Here is a 24,747-nt window from a genome sequence, read left to right on the forward strand (position 1 = left end):
CACGCTGTTACATTGTTTTAACCACGCAACTCACCTATGTTGGGCACAATTAAAAATTATTCTGCACCAGACTTGAGTTAGACAATTACTGTGATTTCACTACGCTCAGAAAAAGTCCTGCGGCCTTTCGTTTAGGGCGAGGACTTTGGGGTCTGAAATGTTTACAGATAAGTGCCAACTTTTTGCATCGGGTTAACTTGTTTCCGCGAAAGGACTCGCCTAGCACCTCTTACTAATACAACGGGTATACTCGCACCTACCTGTGACAAGCGGCGTGTGTGCGCCTGAGGGTTCCAAAATGATGACAGACTGTAAGTGCGGGGAAAGAGGATTTCCGGTGTCATGCGGCTCCAGGGGTGACGGGATATATATCTGAGAATGGGGCCCGGCGAGAACAGAGCTGTTCATCATTGGTACTCTGTGCACCAAACCAAGGTGGTTCCTTCGTTCTGGTTCTCCCTGTGGACACAATGAATCAATTAATATTTGCGAGGGGTAGAAAAGGGGGAGATTGGAGGAGATGCAGGGTTGAGAAGCAAAGGGAGTCAAATGAAAAACGAGGAATAAGACATGAAGAACCTGAATCATTTTATGGTCGAACGAGACGTCAATGTCCCATTATTTTTCATACAAAAAAAAAAAAAAACAATGCTCACTTTTAAGACAACGGCACCATCTCGTGGCTACATCGTAGTAAGCAGATGTTATATCTACACGCCGTTAAACACAATCGCCGGGGAGGATAGTGTTATAAGAAATGTGCCTAGTTTCTTTACTCCATAGGTCACCTTTGAAAGATTAATTCGTACGGTCCAATCTGCCAAAAGCTGAACGCATGCATGAAACTCTTAGGGGCATATTTATACTCCGTTTGCGCCGAATTTGCGTCGTTTTTTTCGACGCAAATTCGACGCAAAACTAACTCCATATTTATACTTTGGCGTTAGACGCGTCTAGCGCCAAAGTTCATGGAGTTAGCGTCATTTTTTTGCGTGAACACCTTCCTTGCGTTAATGAGATGCAAGGTAGGCGTTCCCGTCTTAAAAAATGACTCCCAGGCATGTGCGTGGTATTTATACTCCCGGGCAAAAATCACGCCCGGGAGTGGGCGGGGCAAAAAACCCCGCATTTGCGCCTCTTTTTAACGCCTGGGTCAGGGCAGGCGTTAAGGGACCTGTGGGCTCAGACAGGAGTCATGTTAATGGCGTCTGGGCGCCCCAAAAAAATGGCGCAAATCGGGTTAAGACGATTTTTTTGCCTCAGCCTGACTTGCCCCATTTTGGGACGCCCAAACGCCATTTTTCCCTACGCCGGCGCTGCCTGGTGTACGTCATTTTTTTTCACGCACACCTGGCAGCGCCGGTCGGCTAACGCCATTCAATAAATACGGCGCCCGCATGGCGCTTCAGAATGGCGTTAGCCGGCGCTAATTTTTTTGGCGCAAAACTGTGTTAGCGCAGTTTTGCGTCAAAAAGTATAAATATGGGCCTTAGTTCTATCAGCCGAGAAAACTCAGTCACACCCATTCCCTCTACCTTAAACCCTTCTTTTTACCCCTTCACACTCCCACACACAGAGACAAACCTATCGCATTGAAGCATATTTAGGGCTAACTTTCAAGCTTATCAAACAGCTAGATAGTACGTCAAGCTGTGCATTACTTCATTTCCTTCCCCCTCAGCAGTACACTATAGTCAGAAACCGGTTTATGCACCCAACACCGTAAAGATATGCTATACGGTTGGATATCAGTATGCAAACAGCACCCACATTGAACGGTACCTCGATTGTTACAAGCACACTGTTGGAACTGGCATCCTTAGAATGGTCTTAACTCCAGGCTTTTTGCCTTTACCTCCTGTTTTGTTGCTGTATCTTTTGGTTGGCCTTAGGATTCTGAGCGCTTTACCACTGCTAACCACTGCTAACCATTGCTAAAGAGCACATGCTTCTTGCTCAAACATGGTAACACTGGTATATTCACAATTGGCATATTTAATTTACAAGTAAGTCCCTTGTAAAGTGGTATACCATAGACCAAGGGCCAGCAAATTACATGCTACTAGTGGGTCTGCAGCACTGATTGTGCCACCCACTTCAGTAGCTCTGTAAACCTGTCTCAGGCCGGTCACTGCAGAGCCTGTGTGTGCAGTCTCACTGACACCACCCTACTTGCCATCTAAAACCTCTTGTCAAGCCCTAAATCCTCAGTTTCTTACACACAAGTCACCCCTAAGGTAGACCCTAGGTAGTCCATAGGGCAGGTAACCATGTAAGCAAAAAGCAGGACATGTACTCTTAAGTTTTTCTCGTCCTAGTAATAAAAAACTCCCAAAGGTGTTTTTCATTACTCATAGATCAGCATTGGAGATACCTTAAAATACTTTTAAGCTGCAATTCCTGATCTGGGAGGAGTAGCTACATTATGTTTAAAATCATTAGAACAGTCAGGATAAATCCTCTTTAATGGAAGAGCTGAATTTATTATCACTATTCTAGAAATGCCACTTTAGAAAGTGGGCATTTCTCTGCCCTCTTTGCACTGTGTGCTTACAGCCTGTATCCAATAGATGGCTGCCTTGGACTAGGTGATAAATACACTTGTGTATTCCCTCCAGACACCCACAACACTGGATACTCAACTGCATCTGCATTCATCTGCCTACTGATTGGTCTTCCTGGGGAGGAGGCTGGGCAGGGATCCCACTTATACTTCAAAGGGTAGTGACCGGAGATCACACAAAGGGGCTGATCACCCCCACTGATAGTCTGGAGCAGGGGCCGAGCTGAAAGAGGGACCTGTGCACTTCACAGAAATCTTTTGAAGTCATCCCTCACAACAAAGGCACTTTCTAGTATAAGTACTGGGTCTTTAACCCCCCTCCCCCCAAAAACAGTACACTTCTGGACCCAAGAAGACTCAGCTGGAGTAAAGACTGCTGTATGCCAGGATCGCCACTCTGCCAGAACTGATTGTTCCCAGGAACTGCTGTTCTGTCCTGTTGTGCTGCCCTGCAACCTCAGAACCAAAAGCCACCCATAGAGAGTCTTCAAGAGCTTGCCCCCTGTTTTTCACCAAGGTCTAAGGGACATAAAAGACCCTATAAGCTAAAGACCTGCACACCCTTTCGTGGAACCATTGAGCCACCCCAACACCCGGGATACTGCACTTTGTACTCTGCAGCTTTGTGACTCTCCTACTTTCCTGCGGGGTTGTTTCAGGTTGGTGAACTCCAAAGACTGGAGTCCCAACCCAACTACTGAGGCAGCGGACAAATGCGTTGTTTGTGGAAGTGACACTGGAAGCTCCAACCTTGCCTGATTGAGAGTGTGCCCCAGTACCCAGTGGCAGTGGGCCCTGACTAGAGACCAGACAGATTGCTGTGTGTCGCAATCACCCATAAAAGAGGAGTCAACCGATGATGTTGACAAGATACCAGACTCATTCATCTGACATGGACTGGCCCCACCTTGCAGTGACTGGCTAATCCAACCATTGCTCGACAGTTCCCTGGGATCACCTTGAGGTGAACTAGTGCACTCTCCGTGCTGCTGTTATGTTCTCCGCAGCGGCCACTTCAATCCCGTGATGCATGTGGCATTCCCAGCGGAACCCTATTCCTTGCAAGAAAGGAGCACCAGTTTGGCTGATAGTGCCAGCCAGGTGATCTACAAACTGTGGCTGTGCCCCTCTCATCGAAGGACCCTCTTGTTTCTCTCAGGGCCAGGTCGGTCTCAATGACAATGCACTGCGCTCATGCAGCTAACCCAGTACAGTGGCCTGATTACCCAGGCCAAGGCCAAGCCGAAGCAGCCTTAACAATTGATTTTCATTCCCATCCTCATGTCGTATTACCAAAGGTTCCGCAAAGGCACTAGGCTGAGCCCTGCTTCAAGCACTGTTTTGAAGTATTCCTAAGTGAATATTATTCGATATTCTGACTGGATGTTTATCAGCTTGATCTTTAACTCCTCATATAAAGAATCTCTATTTTTACAAAACCTGTGTAGAGTCTTTTTGTGTTTTTTTCACTGTAGTTACTGCGTGTGTGTTGCACAAACACTTCACAAATTGCCTTCTAAGTTAAGCCTGCCTGCTTTATTCAGTGCTACCATAGGGTGGACACAGGTTAATTTAGGTTGTGTAAGTAACTTATCCTAACTAAGACTGTGGTCCCTACTTGGACAGGGTGCATACCTCTGCCAACCAGAGATCCAATTTGTACCACACACCAGTCAGCAATACACATTAAACAGAATATAATGAGCACATCTAACACAGCACAGATGTACCACTTAGGCTAGTATCAAAATTCTCAAAATGGTATTGTCCACCACCATCTAACATACACTACATTGCTGGGTCACACATTCAGATAAAATTCTGAACACACTGTCAACACATTTTGGACATTAAGTTACCAGGTTAGATGACTTTTCCTACTGTCAGATACTTACGTCTTTTGCCAGTAAAGAGCGCCTGTACCAAATGAAAAAATACCCAAGTATTTTGGTACAGCTTTCCTGTCTTAGTCACCAAGTATGCAGCTCTTACTACATACTAGAGTACCATAAGTCACTGTGACTACATGCCAAGGGCAGACAATATCTATGGAAATGTTAGTCAATAACATAACTTTAAAGACACATTATAATCACAGCCATGGTAATTTAGAGTCTATAAAGCTCTTCAAGTGACACAAAAGGAGGCGCTTATGTAGACAACGAGGAGCAGTTCTCAGATGGCAGATTGGGTACTTTGGCACTGCCTGATGGTCCAGCGTGACATGATGTGTGTGTGGGCTTTTGTCCTGTGAGCCGTGATGGTCCCAAAAAACATCCCACACACTGGACTTTTCTATCTATCGCATTTGGCAGTGTCAGAGTACCCGGCATTGCCACTGTGCTCCCTGCAATGTCACGGGTCCTATTTTTTTCCACACTTCACTCGGCCAATAATCCTCTCTGTCTGACAAACGTTTACAGTATTAGCTCTGTGGTACTCAGCCTGTCAAATGCATTCACTACGTAAAATAGAAATCAATTAATCAAAATGCTAGGGGTAGCGGAAGCGATATCATACGCTTAATGTCATCACAGAATTAATACACAGTCCTGGAGTAAAGGCTCTTTCTGATTTATGTTTTCCTCTAACACATTTGTGCCAAGACATTCACATAAGTACCCATTCCCAGATTGCACACATCTTTGGCGGCACTCCTAATTTGCATCAATCACTTTCCAAAAGTAACTGCAAGGGACAATTGAGCCTGGAATAATAACACAGAAACGGACACCTTCAATCACATTAATAGAGTGGGACAGCTCTCTTAAGTACAGCCTATGCAAGGTCTTCAACTTGGCCTGTGCTTTTTCTTTTCTATGGTTCACTGTGTTCTGTCTTAGAGGTGGGCTAGCCTGAGAAAACATGAGCCAGACTCGAGCCAGATGGTCTTGGACCCCTCAGCCCAAAAGGAGTTGAGCTTTCAGGTGGTTTCTGCATGTCTCCCATACCCTAACTTCAGGCACGAAGAACGAAACACAACTCATTAATCCTTGATGTAAAACAGGAGAAAGAAATAGCAATTTATCGGCTACACAATAGAACATCTGGGAAAAGTCCTGGCTTACCTGCTTGTTTGGGTGATCAGATCCAAGGTGACTATTTTATGTCTCAGAGAATCCTTATATTTAATCATTCAAGAGCGCACATTCAAATATGTGAGTTTAGGATGTTTCATTTATTAGACTATAATGTTGTTCTACTTATAATATGAAAGTAGGCCAGATATAGGGTACACATGCCAGTATATTTTACTTTTATTTCAATAATTGCATTGTCCCCAGGGCAATGGCTGGGTATGAATGTTTCTGACTTCACATTTAAAAACTATCAATGCATCGCAATGCAGTGACAATCTGAATTACTAGTGAGCTTGTTTATGAAATATACTTTTGAAGAGACAGACTTTATCACTTTATCATAGTTTTACAATATGCTTTTTGTACGAGTAACATGGCAAAAAAGCTCAGGGCTCCTCTTGTACACAGGATTTTAGAAGCTTGACTTGGCTCTCCTTTTTAGGTCGAGCCTTGGCAGTGAGCATGCGCTGTCTGCAAGACATGCTGTATTCAGTCTATGGGCTTTAACCACTCCAACTATTGCCATCTGTTCTTTGTTGTGCTAGTCTTAAATGCTTCCTTTTTATTGGTGCATGTTTCTAAGTGTCCCTCCTTTCTGTGCTTATTTCCCTCCCAGGAAATTTCACTAAGAGAACATTTTTGTAGGCCATCACACTATGTTTGTGCTTCCTCCTGTTACAGTGAGTGATTGCCCCTCCTCCCGCCTGGGCATTGCAGCCTTTGTGCTCTTTTGGTTGTCCATAGCAAAGTGTTCACACCATACCAGTGAAAACACTCTGTTTAGAAAGGCACCAAAGGTTTCAGGTTTTGTTTGTTCTTGTGCCTCTGCTCGGATCAATGTTTTCCAAGCCAGTTTTCCTTCCATTGCTGTTTTAGAAATGATTGGCTCTGTGTGCGTGTTTCGCACCCTCCCGCAGACACACAATCACTTTCAATCTTCTTCATTCTAAAGCCCTCTAAACAGTGCTGCAGCTGCTTCTCTGGTCTCAGTGATAAATCCTCATTTTTAATCCTAAAGGCAGTGCTACTAGCTGCTGCTCTGGTCTCAGTGATAATTCATCATTCTAAGTCCTCTAAGCAGTGCTGCTAGCTGCTTCTCTGGTCCAAGCGGTAATTCCTCATTCTTTGTCCTGCAGACAGTGCTGCAGCTGCTTCTCTGGTCCCAGTGGTAAATCCTCATTCTTAATCCTATAGGCAGTGCTGCTTGCTGCTTCTCTGGTCTGTCTGCAATCCCTCATTCTAAGTCCTCCAGACAATGCTGCAAGCTGCTTTTCTGTTCCCATCGGTACTTCCTCATTCTGAGACTTCCAAACAAAGTGAAAAGCTGCTTTTCTGTTCCCATCGGTAATTCCTCATTCTGAGTCCTCTAGACAATGCTGAAAGCTGCTTTTCTGTTCCCATTGGTAATTCCTCGTTCTGAGTCTTCTAAACAAAGTGGAAAGCTGCTTTTCTGTTCCCGTCGGTAATTCCTCATTCTAAGTCTTCTAGGCAGAGCTGCTAGCTGCTTCTCGGGTCCCTGCGGTAAGTCCTTATTCTAAGTCCTCCAGACAACGCTGCAAGCTGCTTCACTGGATCCGTCAGGAATTCCTTATTTTAAGTCCTATAGAGAGTGCTGCTTCTCTGGTCCCAGTGGGTGGTAATTCCTCATTCTAAGTCCTCTAGACAGTGCTGCAGCTTCTTGTCTGATCCCAGTGATAATTTCCCATTCTCAGTCCTGTAGACAATGCTGCAGTTGCTTCTCTGGTCCCTGTGGTAATTCTGCAATCTTAGTCTTCTAGACAGTGCTGCTAGCTGCTTCTCTGGCCCCAGCAATAATTCCTCATACTTGGTCCTGTAGACAATGCTGCAGCTGCTTCTCTGATCCCAGTGGTAATTCCTCATTCTTAGTCCTCTAGGAAGTGCTGCTAGCTGCTCCTCTGGTCCCGTCAGTAATTCCACATTCTAAGTCCTCTAGGCATTGCTGATAGCTACTTATTCGGTCCCTGTGGTAATTTCTCATTCCAAGTCCTCTAGATAGTGCTGCTAGCTGCTTCTCTGGTCCCAGTGGTAATTCCTCATTCTCAGTCCTATAGACAATGCTGCAGCTGCTTCTCTAAACCCAGTGGTAATTCCTCATTCTTAGTCCTCTAGGAAGTGCTGCTACCTGCTTCTCTGGTCCCATTGTTAATTCCTGATTTTAAATCCTCTAGAAAAAGCTGCAAGCTGCTTCTCCGGTCCCATCAGAAATTCCTCATTCTAAGTCCTCTAGATAGTGCTGCTAGCTGCTTCTCTGGTCCCAGTGGTAATTCATCATTCTAAGTCCTATAGACAGTGCTGCAGCTGCTTCGCTAAACCCAGTGGTAATTCCTCATTTTTAGTCCTCTAGGATGTGCTTCTAGCTGCTCCTCTGGTCCCATTGTTAATTCCTCATTTTAAGTCCTCTAGAAAAAGCTGCAAGCTGCTTCTCTGGTCCCATCAGAAATTCCTCATTCTACATCCTCTGGCAGTGCTGCTAATTGCTTCTCTTTTCCCAGAGGTGATTCCCCATTAAAAGTACTCAAGACAGTGCTGCTAACAGCTTCTCTGGTCCCAGTGGTAATTCATCATTCTTAGCCCTGTAGACAATGCTGCAGCTGCTTCTCAGGTCCCAGTGCTAATTCCTCATTCTTAGGACCCTAGACAGTGCTACTGTTGCTTCTCTGTTCCTGTCGGTAACTCCTGCATTCTAAAGTCCTCTAGGCAGTGCTGCTGCTGTGTCTCTGTTCCCAGTGGTAACTCCCTATTCTCAGTCTTCTAGACAGTGCTGCAGATGTGTCTATGTTCATATATCCACTACACTCCAAACCGCAACACATAGCTAAAAGACAATGCCATTTAAAATCTTACAAATGCGAGATATTGCACTGCAAATGCTTGTTAATTTTTTGGCTTGTCGTACCCTACTATGTCTCTATTCTTTTTTAGTTATCATCCCGTATTTCTCATCTGGCAGAAGACAATTATGCAGTGTGGGTTTGACCCCCTTGTGACATCACCAAGGCCCGCATCCTCCCACACAGGTGGAGGCACCCAGTCATGATATATAGAACTAAAATCCTTAAAACACAAATACTGAAAATGTAAAGTTGAGATACTTTTATTCTGAAAGGTTTTAATTTGAAACCACATTTACTCCAACATTGCTGAAATGTAATACCATTCCCATTAGGGAGCTACTTTTAAAAATAATACACTGACCTTTTATAAATCACTTCACTTTTTTATATAATTTTAACAACTTCATTTAACTTCTGTGCAAAATTGTTAGGTACTTCTTTACAGAATGAGTTACTAGAGTTGATTTTAGTGTTAACCTTTCGAGAAGAGCTATCAGCTACTACACATTAGCTAATGGTTACCTTTATGTTGGCGCCAGGCTATGGTTCAGCGCTTATGCTCAAAGTTTGGCTTTGGTTTAGGTCCAAGGTCCTGGTTTTGACTTAGGTACAGGAGTTAAATACTGGGCTTGGAGTTAATTTTAGGGCCAGCATAGGCCTAGTAGCAGAATTATGGTCAGAACGGAGGCCATGGTTAGCAATGAGAATATATTCAGGCGTTAGCCTGAGTGGCATTTTTATGGTTAGTCTTGGTTTATTACTTTTTCATTGTTTTGCATTCATTTTATGGTTGCATTTTACGTATGATACTAGTAAACATAGTTTTAATCATTTATTTGTGCATATTTGTTTCCAATAAAAGTGTACTAGGCAGTAACCTTTTGGCATTATGATTTATGACCCCACAGGTAGTCCTTTAGAATGTGGCCAGGGGGGTCATGTAAATATTGAAGTGGGTTGGGCTGAGGCATAATCCTTAAGGACTACACAGATGATCTTCTTTGGCTCTAAGGGGAATGGTGGGAGACTGATTCTATGGGTTCTGCTGGTGATGTATGAGGGTATGAGGCGATCCATTTGAGGGCGTTTCCTTGAATCTCAATGTGGTGGAGTCTGTTGATCAGGGTGTGGTGGGAGACGGTGAGTCAAACACTCACTCAGAGAGTAGCATACAAAAGTGGGTAATGGTGCTGCCACTGAGTATTGATTATCACTGAGCATCCATTACCTCTAGAGACACTATAGAATGAAGGAGGAGCAAAATTACTGCAGTATTAGGGTTACAAAGATTCTTCCACTTTGCATGTATCAAAGATTCTAGAGTACCTCCTGTCCCTTGTACCCCACGCCTAGCAGAGTGGACTGAGCGCTTAAGCCCACCAGAGCAAACACTATGTTATCTAGAGGTGTTTTATCCATGTTGTCCTGAGTTCCTCTCTAGTCATTCCAGTTACTTCTTATCTGCAATTATTAGCCCAATCTTTTCATATTTCTGCCTCCACAAATTTCTTCTTTTGTTATGTCTTACCCACTCTATTCGCTTTAACACTTTTATTCCAATCACCACTCTATCCTTTCAATTCTTTATTAATCACTTTCGATTAACCATAGCTCCATTTCTACGCATATTCCATATTTACTAGTCATCTCTCTGAAAATGTCTATGTTTTTATCCCCACTTTGCACATTCCTAATAAATAACCATCTCTCCATCGATTGCTCCTTCCTTCATTCGAAACCCTGTCCATCTTCACAATCTTTCTCTTCTAATCCCCTACCTTAAATTCCTCTTTCCTAGCCTCCTTTCACCCCATTCAACATATTTGCCCCTCCAACTACTTTTTCTTCCTTAGATCCCCTCTCTACTCATTTCTTTCTGGATACCTCTCTCGCCACCCATTGCATCTACCTTAAATCTGCTGTCTGTCAGTATCTGCTTCCTAGTCCATTCTCTGATCATGCCATCTTTCCTCATCACCTGTCAACCACTCCTTTACAGAACCCTCGTCTACATATTCTTTTGAGCCTAAAATATTGCCTTTATCCCTCTCTACTTAGCTCTTTCTATTTGTTTATTACTCACCCGAGCACCCATCCTTACCCTGGGGCTGGTGGCAGTAGCTGGAAGTCCCAAAGTGATGGTGGGCAGCGAGGTGGCACTCTGGTGGGCTAACTGCACCAAGGAGCTTTCCTGCATCATCAAACGTTGGGACAGCGGTGTCTGCGAGAGAGAATTAGATGTCCATTCAAATCAGAAAAGAGACTATGTAAATGGTAAATCGGGAATTTAGGTATCAGTACACAGAGTTCGCCTATAGAAATGAGGAAGCCTGAGAAAACAGCCATAGGAATGAGGCACCTGCAGAAGACATGACCATAAAGAAGAGATAGAAACAGAAAGTGACAGACTACATCACAGTGACTTCTTCAGGACCAATAAAACAAAAAGAAGGTCAATACTTGATGGGAAATGGTGGGAACAGAAAACAGCTTACAAAAAAGGAATCAACAGGAAGTAAGTCAGACCACGGAAGCATCATCATGTCAAGCAATTAAACTACAGGTGCATCGTTAATGATTAAGACCACAAAAATAGGCTTTAGGAGAAGTGCCAGGCCATACAAAGCCTGTGTCAGTAACACACATGGACCACAAAAAGAAAATCAGCAGGTGAGATGTGCCGCAGAACACAAATAGTACGTCTTGGTAGAAGGGGGAAGTGGAAACAGGAGGCATCAGCCAATTGTAGCATGTCAAAGAAAGAAATTAGCAATGTACCAGGCCATAGAATCAGGTTTCAACAGTGAGTGGCTTGAGATACCGAAAGAACCATGAGCAGACAGAGACAGAAGTAAAATATGTTGTGTCGCCAGTGGCTGCATTACAAATATATTGCACTGCCTCATTCTAAACACTTAAGTCTGCCAGGTGTAGAGTGGAACAATGCACCTTGTCACATTAAATGTACTGTTCCCAGTGCAAGAGTGAACCTGTATCTCCGCTGGGAACAAAGGATTAGTTAAAGCTGTTTGAAGCCACTGGAGTGCCTTTCAATGTGCAAGCAACAACTGGCCCGCCTTTCAATTGGGTTCAGAGATATCCCTTGCAAACTGCACCCACATGCAGGGGGTGCATTGGGTAACCCTATACTCCCTTCCAAGGGGTGCTGTTATTTATTTGTATTTATTTGTTTCTGTTTTATATAGCGCATAGTGTACCTGATGGCATTAATGCACTTCACATGAGTACCAGTTACATTACACAAGGTCAGGTTTATTTTTGAAGTACGAGGAGATTAAGTGGTTTGTCCAGAATGCCTGAAGAATTATAACGAAAATGATGTGTGAACTCTCAAGAGATGGGTGTGAACTCTCAAGAGATGGCCCCCCAGGAGATGGGTCACTGCCTCTTTTGTTTCTTGTATTTCATAAGAAGTAAGCTGTGATACAACAGAACTTGTGCTATCTTTTTACTATATGGTGACAAGTATGTGATTAAACTTCTCTCTTAGAGTGTAACTATAGGAGTCTCCATCCCCCATACAGACCAGGATGCACAGGGTCCATCGGGATTGGGTCATGTAGAGAGAGTCACAAGGAAATGAAGCATGGTTTTACCCTCACATGTGTATTCGCACATGTTTGACCATGAAATGTGAAAATGTTTAAATGTCACAAGTGCCACGTTTGCTATCTCCATTTTCAATGTACCTGTTCAAGAGTGTGGTGGCACAGAGAATAGATGCGACCACTCTATAGAGTATTGACAGTCTACCTAAAATGTTACTACTTTTCTTTTCTATTAGGTAAATTACCTTGTTGTGTAACGAGGAGAGGTAGGTCCTTTCCCTTATCTTCACAACACTAGTGAATTAGATGGAATAGGGATGCATTGTAGCCCTGTAGAATCCCTGACAATGATTAGGCTGATGAAGGGCAGAAACATGTTACCATTACAGAGGTACACGAGAGCCTCTGGCTAATGCTTTTTAGTACTGTTTATATATACGGAGAGTACCACCAAATAAAGAATAGTCTTGTGGTTTATCCTGAGGTATTTTTAACTATAATAACTGGATGCCAAATTATTTATCTAGATTATGCATTTCTAAGAACTGCCTCAAGAGAGTCCCACTTGAGGTCGAATCCGCCATGGTAGTACTGTCTTACCAGGTCGACAATGAAGCATGTCCCATTACATAAGGGAGCTTACCTCATCCAATTCTTGGACCTGTCCTGGATTTGGATTAGAAGAGTAGTATAGGTGGACTGGTATTTCAGACTTCTATGTTGTAATAGGTCTGAGGCACATGCAGAACTCATTTTAGCCTCATCCTTTCTTTCACAACGGTTTTGGATTCTAACAGGACACTCAGAAACGGCTACCCTCATTTTCCCCTCAGGATGGCTCTTTGCAGGCAGGGCTGGTAGGATCTTTGGACCCTTGGAGACTAGTACCTTCACTGGACTTTCAGAATCTGGTATCCTAATTGTAGCCCCACAGGTACCCTCACTGTAGCCCCACAGGCTGGCACCCTGACTGGACCCTCACACTCTGGCCCCTTTATTGCCTCCTCTGTGTCTCTGTGCACTCAGGGCTGCTATCATATTTGGACGCTCAAAGGCTGGTCCCCTGCTTTGACTTTCACACGCAGTTATCTTTGGATTCTCAGAGGGAGGCATCCTCATAGGAACTACAAAGGCTGGTCCCCTCATCAGACCCTTAGAGGACGGCGCCTTCCTTGTCCCTTCACTGTAGCCCTCTGCAGTCTGGGTTAGTAGCTCCCTTGTGGCTGGGGTGTCACACCCCACAATAAGTGGATTCTGGTGCGTGTAGCTGGGTCCAGGGGCCTCCAGTCAGGCTAGCAGTGTCTGTGGTCAGGTTCTCATTCGGACTAGCAGCCCTCATAACACAGGCACACAGCCATATGAAACTTTGCGGAGATGGAATACACCAACTACTCTGCCTCTCTCACACACAAACAGGCTAAGAACAAACAAAGGACGTTATGGATGGAGAGAAGCCTTTTAAATTTAATACTCTTCACCCGTTTTGCCATTTCATGACAGCGACGGTTGGGAAATCTCTGTTCCACACCTCCCGACTCGGACTAAGGTGCCTCTGATGGTACCATATTAGGACCCTCGGAGGCTGCTACCCTCACCGGACTCTCAGAGGCTGGTGGATTCTTTGCCCCTAGGTCTGGCACCGTGCGATCAGGGCTGGTATCTTCATGGGGCACTTACATTCTGCTTCAATGCGGTAAGGGATGGTACTTAATGGGCCCCGCTGCTAAGGGCTCTACAAACAGTTCACAGCAGGTGCCCACGGTCTTCTGAAGCCCAGATGTGACTGAGACATGGAGGCAGCTGTCTGCTGGACTGGGGCGTTTCTGAAAACTAAGAACTGACGGTACTTTAGCAGGAACCGAGGGAATTTCCAACAACTGTGGACGGCGGCTCAGTCTATTTCGAAGGTTCTAAACTGAACTGAAGTAACCCTTCTGCTGTGACTACTCCAAGAGCGTCTCAGATTGCAAATCCCACGGTGATGTCAGAGGTCGTGCATATTTTCTTTCTGAAAGCCGCAGTACTTCCCAACTTATTTAGCAACGAGAAGAGCCAATTTATTGACATTATTAGTCCCTTCCTTGATTCAGTTATTCTCTTTACTCTCATTTTGATGTAGCCAATCCTTTATCATAATAAGAAGGTGCGGATGTTTTATTTCGCTTCTCCTGTGTTTAAGGGAAAAGCAGTTCTATATCTCAGAAAAGTGAGTTTCCTCACTCACTGCTGAGGTTATTAGGCTCACCCACCTCTCCTCCATCCCTCCTCCTCCCCGGGTTGTGTCCAATAAAAATACGATATTCGAAGGGTGTTCCTGCTAAATGTCAGATCACAATCACTTCATAACACTAGCCTGCCATGCTAGTAACTGTGTCACGCATTGGAGTATTGACTCATTACTGTGGAGGTCGGAGATTCTTTCGTGCTAGACTAGAGCTCCTATGGACATGCTTTGCATAATGCACCTCTATTCACCCCCACTTCCTTGTGACACTGTTACAAACCGTTAGGAATTATAATGTCAAATCATCAAATGAGATTTTACCTTTTAGGTAGTATCCTAAAAATAAACATGTTTGTTATGACACTTTAAAAAAAGTTTTCTGAATATGTAATAACTCTTTTTTTGTGGACACAGCCTATTAAACAGCGCAGCTGTCTAGTTTGCTAAAGACATCTTAGGGACTTTCAGAAAACTGACCTAGGAATGCATTCCGCTAGTTCATTGGCTTTGCGGTTTGTAATTCACACTTTCTGGCTTTCCATTTGCCAGCTTTAGTTGCTTCAGGCTCTTTAAGTTGATTTAATTCCTTCCATTGCCTAAAGCCTGTTTCCTGTATTCGCTTTCTGGTAACAGGTCCTTAAACCTTGTTCTTATCTCATCACATTTGCTCTGCATTTAAAGACCGAGGTCAAATGTCGGATGCTGTCTTCCAAGAGGGCTTGTTTACTTGTCTTTCTCTAACTTCAAAGTGAGAGGATTTATGTGACAATCTTGCTGGACACTGGGGGGTAAGAAACAGTTTTTTCCTAGCGCAACAACATTTAAATGAATTGTTTAAGTATTTCAGAATACATTAGAATTATGAATGCACAAATGAAGCACATTTTTTGTTATTTCTGAAGTGTGTTGGAAACAAATACTTCAATATGATCAATTTGAATCATTACACTAGGTGAAGCAATTTTCACACATTTTTGTCTGTGCACTATATAGTTTTATTACTAAAGCTCCATGTCTGTGCAAATGTAATGATCATTTCAATAAAAAATGTGTTGACTGTAACGGCAGTGTGCTACCACACCATGGATACTCCACTCAACATCACTCCACTCTGCACCACTACACACCACTGCACTCTACTCTGCACTGCTCCACTTTACACCACTCCATGCCACTGCACTCTGCACCACTTCTCTCTACACCACTTAATGCTACACCTCTCTACTCTACCCTGTACACTATTCTATGCCAATGTACTCTTGACCACTCTAATCTATACCACTGCACTCTACACCAGTCCAGTCTAAGCCAGACTAATCTACTCCGCACAACTCAATGGTACTGTACTTTATGGAACTCTGCAATACTGCACTCTACACCACAGCACTCTATGCCAATACACTCTACGCCAATGTACTTTACTCTGTAACACTCAACTCTATGCTCCTACACTCTATCCCAATCTACTGTATGCCACTATAATCTACTCTGCACTACTGCACTCTACACCACTTTACTCTTCGCAATTACACTCTACCCTGCGCCATTCCACTCTACTGCACTGCAAACGATTGCACTATGCTCCACTCTGCACCACTCTATGCCACTCGAGTCTACTCTGCACTCTACACCACTGCACTCTATGTCACTCGACTATACTCCGCGCCACTGCCCTCTGCATCACTCAACTCTATGCCATTCCACGCTGTACCACTATATGCAACTCTACTCTGTGCCACAGCAGTTTATGCCACTGCACTCAACGCCACTCTACTCTACTCTGCACCACTCCACTCTGCACCACTCCAGTCTATTATGCACCACTCTAATCAACAACGTAGAGTGGAACTACCCTTTGCCATTCCACTTTACAACACTCTACACCACTTTCCTTTAAGCCATTAACTTTTAGCCATGCTGAACAGCACCCGTGCTGGTTATCAACATGGCTAAAACACATTGGCAAAGCCAAAAGCTCTTGAAAAGGCAATACCTATTGGCTTTGCCAATGCTTGTTTTAACTGTGATGAATTGTTAACTGATGTTTGGATGATCTCTGCCAAGGTCTAAAACAGCAAATACTTTACAGTATCTTCATATTTATGCTGGTCTGGGATGGGGCCAGGCTAGCAAAAATAGTATTCAAACACAGCCACTGAAGTTTTGAGCAGACGTCCGGCTCTAGCTCGTTCTGAGATCACCATGGAGCCTCCAGCCAAAAGAAGATTTGGCCAAGAAGCTATAGACTCTGCCTTCCCTGCATCCCTGTGCGCACCTTAGAGGGGTACGTGTGCTCGTCACAAAAATGACGGACACCAGAGGGTTGCGTACCGCAAAACGTAAACACTTTGCAAAGACAGGTTCTATTAACTAAATGCCTGGCGCAGGATGCCAGGATCAACCATAGAATGTACGCTCATGGAGGAATGCAGGTAGAAAACCCTGTGGGGGAGTCCCAAATGGCAGTGTCCTAACAAGCTGCAACATTACACACACGGACCACATCATTCTCCAAGCCGTTCTGGTTGTCCTAGAGGACAGACTGGTCAGTGCTGCTCGGTGTTTGCCGTTTCAAAATCAAAATGCAAAAAGCCTGTCACACTGGCCAGCTCCTCTTCTGCTGCAGCCAGACAGCTTGGAGAACCATCTGATAGTGCGCACAAGGAGGGAAGTCACAAAGAAAGGTATTGGTGCCAGGGGGTAGATAACCGGGTTGGTATGAAGTAGAGAGTAAGTGAGAGAAATAAATTCAGAGAGAGAGCCAGAGAGGGGAGAAAGACAGAGAGAGGTGGGGAGCAAAAGCAATAAAACATGGGAAATGGTGGAAGAGATATATACAGAGGTAGACATAGAAAAGGGAGAAAGCGAAGAGAGAAAGTGGAGACAGAAATATACAGAAGGGATAGTGAGCGAAACGGTGGTGGGGATGGCAAGAGATGAATACAGAGAGAAATATGAAGCCAACTGTATGTTGGAGGGAGAATAAGAGACACCAAGAAACTTTTCATGTTACTATGTTTGCGTTTCAGCTCCTGTTTTGGGCCTTAGAATCAAGCAGACCACTGGCTCAACTCTAGCGCGACTTTCCTTATTAATCTTTGGCTTGCCACCTCTACCACTAAGCAACAGCCAATAGACTACCTTAAACTAGTGTTGTATTGTTAACTAGACCCACCACTTCTGGGTAAACCTAATCACATTGCTGTAAATGTCCTGATGGGCAGGAGCCTCATGCTGCCATCAATTTAAAGAAAAGCTGAAGGTCTAAATTCTGATTGCCAAATTAAAGTGGACTGACAGTTTGAGCTAGACTGTTTCTATTGGAGCAGGGTCACGACTGAATTGCACACAGCTAAGTGTAACCTGAGGAAGTATGGTGCACAAAATGATGATTGACTGGGATGCAGCCCAAGAGATTAAAAGCGGTTGAGATTAATTCAAAGCATTCCATGATACACCTTTTTATATATTTTTCAGTGTGATTCTCTAAATGGGATGGGTATGTACAGGCATGGGTCCCATGCACACTGTGCCACTATAACCAAGCTAATTTATGACCCCAAATTAGGGCAAAACTGTCCTTGGGTTGCTTGCATTCCAGCTCAGGGAGGACCTGGTCTTGCAGTTCGTGCTGGCTGGGTCCAAACCTAGGTAGCATGATGGACTGGGATGTGGCTCTGAGTACTTACCAGTAGCTGAGATTAATTCAAGCATTCCATCCATTAATTTTTTATATGCTTCAGAATAGTACTGAACTGGCAGTGGACTTCCAGGGGTGATGATCTAATGTTGGCCCATTCTGATTCAATCAAACATCCTGAAGTTCTCAGAGGGGTGTGGTTACATTATTATTTTTGTTTCACAGTGTCGGAATTCAATAGTGCAGTTCCATCAAGTTCTTAGTTTTTGGAATCAATGTCAGAAACACTCCCATCACACGCCCTTAGTAACTTGCCCTAAAATGCACACAAACATAAAACTTGAACACTGAGGCCCTCATTATGACATTTGCAGGTGGCGGAGGCCGGTCGCCAATGTCATACCGCCATCAGGCCACACGGACGGCCTTAACCCCACCGGCCCTAATTTGAGTTCCCGGCTGGGCCGGCAGGCGAAAACTGTATTTCTGCCCGCCGGCCCAGTGGGGGAACAGGGCCTCAACATTGCTCCTAATGGAGCCTGCTGCAATGTGGTGGGTGCAGCAGCACCAGTCGCACATTGCACTGCCCATATTTCGGCAGTGGAATGTGCGACGGGTGCAGTGCATGGGGCCCCCAGTGGCCCCCCGACATCTCCCATTCCGCTAGCCTTTTCATGACAGTGTAAACCACCATGGACAGTCTGACGGATAGGGGAACCCGTAATCCCGAAGGCACTGCCCTGGTGGAATACAACTGTAGGGACCACTGGGGCTGCAGGCTGGCGGCAGCCTGGCGCTGTGGGTGGTTGGACCGTGGCGGCTCTGCCACGGTCATAGTGTGGCAGTCAAACCGCCACAGCGGTCCGACCGCCACTGTGACCCTGGCGGTCTGATGACCGCCAGGGTCATAATGACCCCCTTAATGTCAATGGCCAGTTCAAGCAATTTACTTTGCCTAATTTGTCAGGACTGATGAGCACAGCATTCAAGACTTCACCATCACAGTTCTGTCCTCAATAAGAAACAATTCGCCCAGAGGCAAAATAGTTCATTGTTTACCACTCATTGCTGACATCTGCAGTGATCCAAAGGCCAGAAGTTGGAATATTAACAGGCAGAAGCAGCCTCCTGTCCTTATGAGGGTGGTCAAAAAAGTATTGCTAGGGTCTCTAACAGTAACATCTATATTTTATAGTGCTAAGAAATGGCATCAGTATAATATTAAGAACATGTTAATACGATTAGCTGCAGATAGAAAGAACCACCCTGTGTAAGTAAGTTTGCCTTTAACTTTCAGCCTTATATTATTGACTAGTTGTGTCTTTTACCTCACTCGCTCCTGAGTTCTTAAAAACAAATAACTACAAAAACACAGTACGGACTTCCATCAGAGGCGAAGGTGGTACACCGCCACTTCCTGTAAAGTCCCGAGACCCAGCGATAGACGTAAGAAGTTGTTGGAATTACACCCATCAGCTATTCAGTGACCACATGACACTGCTCTTCACGTGGTTCTAAACTGCAATCTGAACTCCCAACATAATTTTAAGAACATTGAGCTGATTGCTCAAGCATGTCCTAACCACAACTGCATTAACACAGCTCTTCCCTGCAACAAACTGAAGCCACTGACAGAAACACTAATAACAAAGACATTAAAGCCGCCCCCCACCAACCACTAACCTCTTAAAAGGAACCTGCAGAAGCAGAGATCTAATATGAGTGATCAATCAGAGGCCCTCCTCTGTTGCTTCCACTGTGCACTTTTGCCCTCATTTTGTTGCTGGGGAGTAGTACGGCCCCCATCCTGCTCCTGTGAGACAACCGCGGCGCGGGAAGTAGAACAGACCAAGAGACAGCCCGTCTGCACCCGTCCGCGGCCAGACGTGGCTGGGACCACTCTTTTTCATGGCTCCCAGCAGCAGATGCTCCATCGATGCTTATAGCTGAGCGTTCTTTTAATTATGCAAACTATGTGCAAATACAAGGCCATTGGGTCTGTCTCTGCACCACGTTCAATAATTACTATAGATAGCACGCTTGACAGGGCTGTGGGGGTGACCTCAAATAAAATATTGCTAACAGAATACAGACTATCCCTGGAGCAACACTCAGTATTAGATGAAGCGAGTTGCCGCATTAATGTGGATAACAGCGATTCAGTGCTGACAGAAGCGTGGGAGCGTTGCAACCCCACAGCCACCACAAGTGAATGTATCTGACCCGCTGACAATCCTGATAATTCCTTGGTGCCATCAAGCCATATGAATACCCAGTCACCCCGTGAACCAGCCATTAAACACAAAAAAACAGCTGTTAAAGAATTAGCCATCCGGGTTCATCCTGGATTCAGCCACACCCAGCAAAGACTGGTAATCAACCGATTCTGGGCCTTGCTATGCTACGGGAACCGGTGAAACCCACGGTCGACTATCTGGACCGTATAGAGAATAATGTGGCTGGGTTGTCTAAACAGCAAATAAATATTACCGGGGGAATAACCCAGCCCGCTAGTCACAATGACTGTTCTTGCCACTGCCCAGGGAACAATACTCTTTCAGAAATAGCTGCGTGGAATGCTGTTCCTGTCAGGACTCGTGTATATTTATCTGCCAAGTCAGCTGGTGGCGCTCTCTGTTCTGGCACTTGTGGTAATTCAAACCGCAATTTAGTGGAAGGGTGTGACTCAGGCGACTTACCAGCAGAGACAACACAAGGAATCTGTATGGCCCTAGTAATGTGAAACTGAACCTACCCAGAGCAGCGTGTCCATATGCGCTGATGTTTGCTGGTGTTCCCCTCTAATATGTAACCAATCTGAATCATGGGAGCAACTGCATAACAGGACCACTCACTGGCTATGCAGATACAAAAACTTTAACGTAAGAGAGCTCAACTAAATCATAATGATACGTAGAGCTGGCTGGGTGGGGCCCTCAAGCAAAAACATAGGGAGTGGCTATATTGTGGTAAATTTTAGACATCCGTCCTGTGTGGGAAATATTTAGGATGAATGTGGAGGGATGTCACGTAGGTTCTAGGATAGTCAAACTACCTCTGGGGTATTTTTATAAGCCACTTGTGAGTCCAATGTCCCCTTTTATTTGTAGCTAAACCTCAGCCTAAGCCACTGCTGGAATGTAGGAACGGATTTGCGTTTTTGTCCGATCCAATATTGATTGACGGGGGAACATATGGCTGTTAACCAAGAAGCAGTGCCTAATCAGCCGCTGTATGTAACTCGACACCGTGCCCCCATTTCTAAAAGTTGCACCTCCAATCCGCAGGTGCTCTTTTCGAAAATATTAAGCTGGAATGTGGTGGGTCTCCACTCTAAGATTCACCATCCAGATTGGCAACTCTTTATGAGAAGCTGTGATATCTTAATGTTTCAGGACATCTGAGATGTTCAGCGTATAGTGCTTGATGGGTTCCAGTGTTTAAGAGTGCCAGCTGTAGTGCCTCAGTCTGTTTGGTTAAACCCGCTTACTGGTGGCTGCGCTATGGCTTTGGAACCCCCCAGCAAGGATTTTCAGGTTGTAAATTTTATGGGGGATTTGAGTTTGTATTTGGTTAATTTCTGTGAAAATTATTTTATTAATATTCTCAACACAAAGTTTCCTGTATTATTTAATTATGCTGACTCACTGCTAGATAAGGTTACTAATAGAGGGAGTCAGGCGCATTTTTGCCTAGCGGGTGATTTTAACGCAAGGTTGGCCCAGCACCCTGAATTATTCCACAATAAGAGCCTCTCAGATGGTCCCGACCTGACAGTAGGGAGTTAGTGGCCTACCTTGAATCACTCGATATGAACAATGCAGTGGAAATTGCTGATATTAGTGATTTTGGGCTGCCTACCTTCAGGAGTAGAGGTATCTCCTCTGTAATAGCCTTCATCTGCATTTCTAGCAGCATAATTTAAATATTCCGTTATGGAGCAACCATCCCCTCAAATTTGGTGACCATAAACCCATTGAAGTAGCCTTGTCAGTAAACTCAAAGGTAAAATTTAAAGTAGACAAGGGGATTAGTAAAGTGCAGTCATCTACATATAATCTTAGACTGATGTGGAAACTCCAAGACTCAGTTGAGTTCTTGGGAAAAATAATAAAACAGAACCAGGCGCTGGTCCTGAGCTGCCTGACAGAAGAGGCTGCTCCAGAATGGGTAGTTAGCTCCTTTACTGCCCCATCTTCAAGTATAAAAAATTCCTTATGAACCCACCCCCCAGACCAGCACCTACTGCACCGTGATGGTTTAACCACTTTTCGGCATCCAATAGATCCTTACGCAGGGAATTTGCTGCCAACCCTAGGGTTCCCTCAATAGTACCTGCATCATGCAAGCAGTATAAAATGTTCACCGCAAAGTGATGGAAGGAGGTCATCACACAGCAGTGGGACTCACGAGCCCAAGCAGCATCCAAGAAGGATAGCAAGTCCTTCTGGTCTGCTGTAACTGCTATGAAAAGTATAAATCAAATTATGAGTTTGATCAGTTGCCACATTCCCAGCGAGGTATGGGAGGCTGACTTCTCTAAAATATATTCTACTATAACATCGACCACTCAGCCCATGATGAATGCTAGCAACTGTCAGGGTATTCAGGTCACCCTGCATGAAGTTGAGAACTCTATCCAATAGAGTGTTAGAGACAAGCCTCCTGGCCCGGATGCAGTTCCGGTTGACCTGTTAAAGTGTAACAATGAATTTTGGGCTCCATTAATGACCAACGTTTTTAATATTACTCATTCCCCGGTACCCAGCTCGTGGACCATTTCAACTATTGTCCCAATATTCAAAAATGACGACCAGTCACAGCCAGGCTGCTATGGATTCATCTCTCTCACTGACACTGCAGTCAAAATATTAAACAGAGTCCCATATAACAGGATTAACAAGTGGGCTCAAGAAAAGGCAATCTTACATCCCTGCCAATATGGGTTTAGAAATGGTGTAGGCACAATCAAGCAATGCCTGAATTTAAACCTAATTTTAGGCAAGCACGCAGTAGCCAAGCAAACACCATTATATTTGTCACTTATTGCCTTGACCTCTGCGTTTTGCTGTCTAAATTGCCCTGTGGCTAAAGGGATGAATGGAGCACTTCATATTTGCATGAATATGGAAGCTAGAATAAGGATTAGCTCAAAAGGAGAAGTCTCCAATGAAATAAAGGCCTCCTGAGGCATGCAGCAAGTATACTTGCTGGCAACCCTATTGCTTATATTATATATTGATGAGCTTAGCCCTTTTTTAGGGTCGCGCATGCGTATCGCAGCGAGACTCTGGACTTTTTTTTCTCTAATTTACGAGCGCGATGTCGCTTGGCAGAAGTCGAGCGCTTTACATACTTGATTTCACTTTTTCGGGTTATGTACATAAATGCACTTTTGCCCGATAGGTGAAAAGTCGGGTTAAGAGTTTACAACACGATCAGCTCTAACATGAGCAAACGCGAGACCCGTTGCATTGTAAATGCTTGTTTTATTTACCATCACTTCGGATGTCCAAAGGGAAAAGGTGCCTTACTTCCTACATTACTATACGCAGATGACAGTGCTGATGGGTCGCGCACCAAAAGCACAGCGCCTACTAGTGCACTCATTTGTTCAATTTATGTCTGCCCTTGTCTCTAAATCATACATTATGACCTGTGGCCCTAAGCGCATTCAGCTTTCCACTCTTGCTGTTGCCACAAATTGTTAACAAAGAACTAGCGTTTTTTCCTACCTAGGGATTACATTCGATGAAGCTGGCTAATGAGCATCCAACAATGCAGAGCGTAGGGAGAAGCTATCCAGGGCAGTAGGCTCCCTTTTTAGTCTACCTCGACCTCCGGGAGGGAAGGCCCTTCTTCCGCTATTACAGATTTATGCAACTCAATATGGTCCAAATGTCGCATAGGGAGCCAAGATATAGGGAATTGCAAATTCTGAAGCTATTCAGGTTGAGGAAAATCAATTCTGTAGGAAAGCCCTCTCTGCTTTACGAGCGCTCTAATTTACGAGCGCGATGTCGCTTGGCAGAAGTCGAGCGCTTTACATACTTGATTTCACTTTTTTGGGTTATGTACATAAATGCACTTTCTGCCTTTTTCATTCTCCCATTTTATTTTCCATGAGCAGTTGGATTTGACTTATTTGGGAAGTCGCATTAGAACACGCCCACCATTGCTGTGGTTATCCATTTGGATAACTGGGAGGCGTCCCCACGCAAAAGACATTATTAATGATTGTCTTGCATGTGACAAAGGCCTTTCCATCCAATGGATAGCATACGTGAGGAAACCTTTTCAAGAGATTGGCCTGCCTCACGCATTCTCAGAGCCTGGCTCTGGTAGTAGCATAAACAAAAAGAATGTGCAGTTGCTGCTATTTAATCAAGCATAATACCTTAGACTTAATGCAGAAAAACTTAAGTCCACTGTTGTAGCTTACCTGAGCTTGAACATAGATAGCCCACTGACTAACTATCTCCTTAGTGTACATGGACGTTGGGAACCTTGTTTGTTATTTCGTTTTAGGGCTGATACAGTTAAGTATTTACTGTGTTTTGTGTAGTTCTACCGGAAGGATCTTGGCACTAGTCCTTGCGCCTGTGATGGTAGATCTGGGCAAGCCATGTTGTTTTTTACTTTGTTTTGTAAGTTTTATATAACGTACTCTAAAATGTTTTAAACCCTTTTGGGAAATCGCGGAAACTTAGGCAACCCAGACCAGCTTTTATTTTTTAGCAACAATTGACAAATGATGAGTAATGTTACTACATTGGCTACTTTTTGAGAGCTGCTGTGCGACCCAAAAGCACAATA

At 44.4% G+C, this 24,747-nt stretch overlaps 1 protein-coding gene across 3 annotated transcripts in view; it reads right to left on the reverse strand.

Annotated features, from left to right (window-relative positions):
* Positions 1-24,747, reverse strand: part of HDAC7 (histone deacetylase 7) — a 531,422-nt gene that overhangs the window by 161,006 nt on the left and 345,669 nt on the right. For 2 of the 3 annotated variants that reach the window (XM_069231043.1, XM_069231042.1), the window contains exons 8-9: positions 10,582-10,719; positions 261-459 (exon numbers count right to left, since the gene is read on the reverse strand). In XM_069231043.1, coding sequence (XP_069087144.1) covers positions 261-459; positions 10,582-10,719 — 337 coding nt within the window. The remainder of the gene's footprint in view (positions 1-260; positions 460-10,581; positions 10,720-24,747) is intronic. The other variant, XM_069231044.1, reaches the window with a different exon arrangement.

This window comes from Pleurodeles waltl, chromosome 4_2, assembly GCF_031143425.1.
Source record: "Pleurodeles waltl isolate 20211129_DDA chromosome 4_2, aPleWal1.hap1.20221129, whole genome shotgun sequence".
In the NCBI taxonomy this organism is placed as follows: domain Eukaryota; kingdom Metazoa; phylum Chordata; class Amphibia; order Caudata; family Salamandridae; genus Pleurodeles; species Pleurodeles waltl.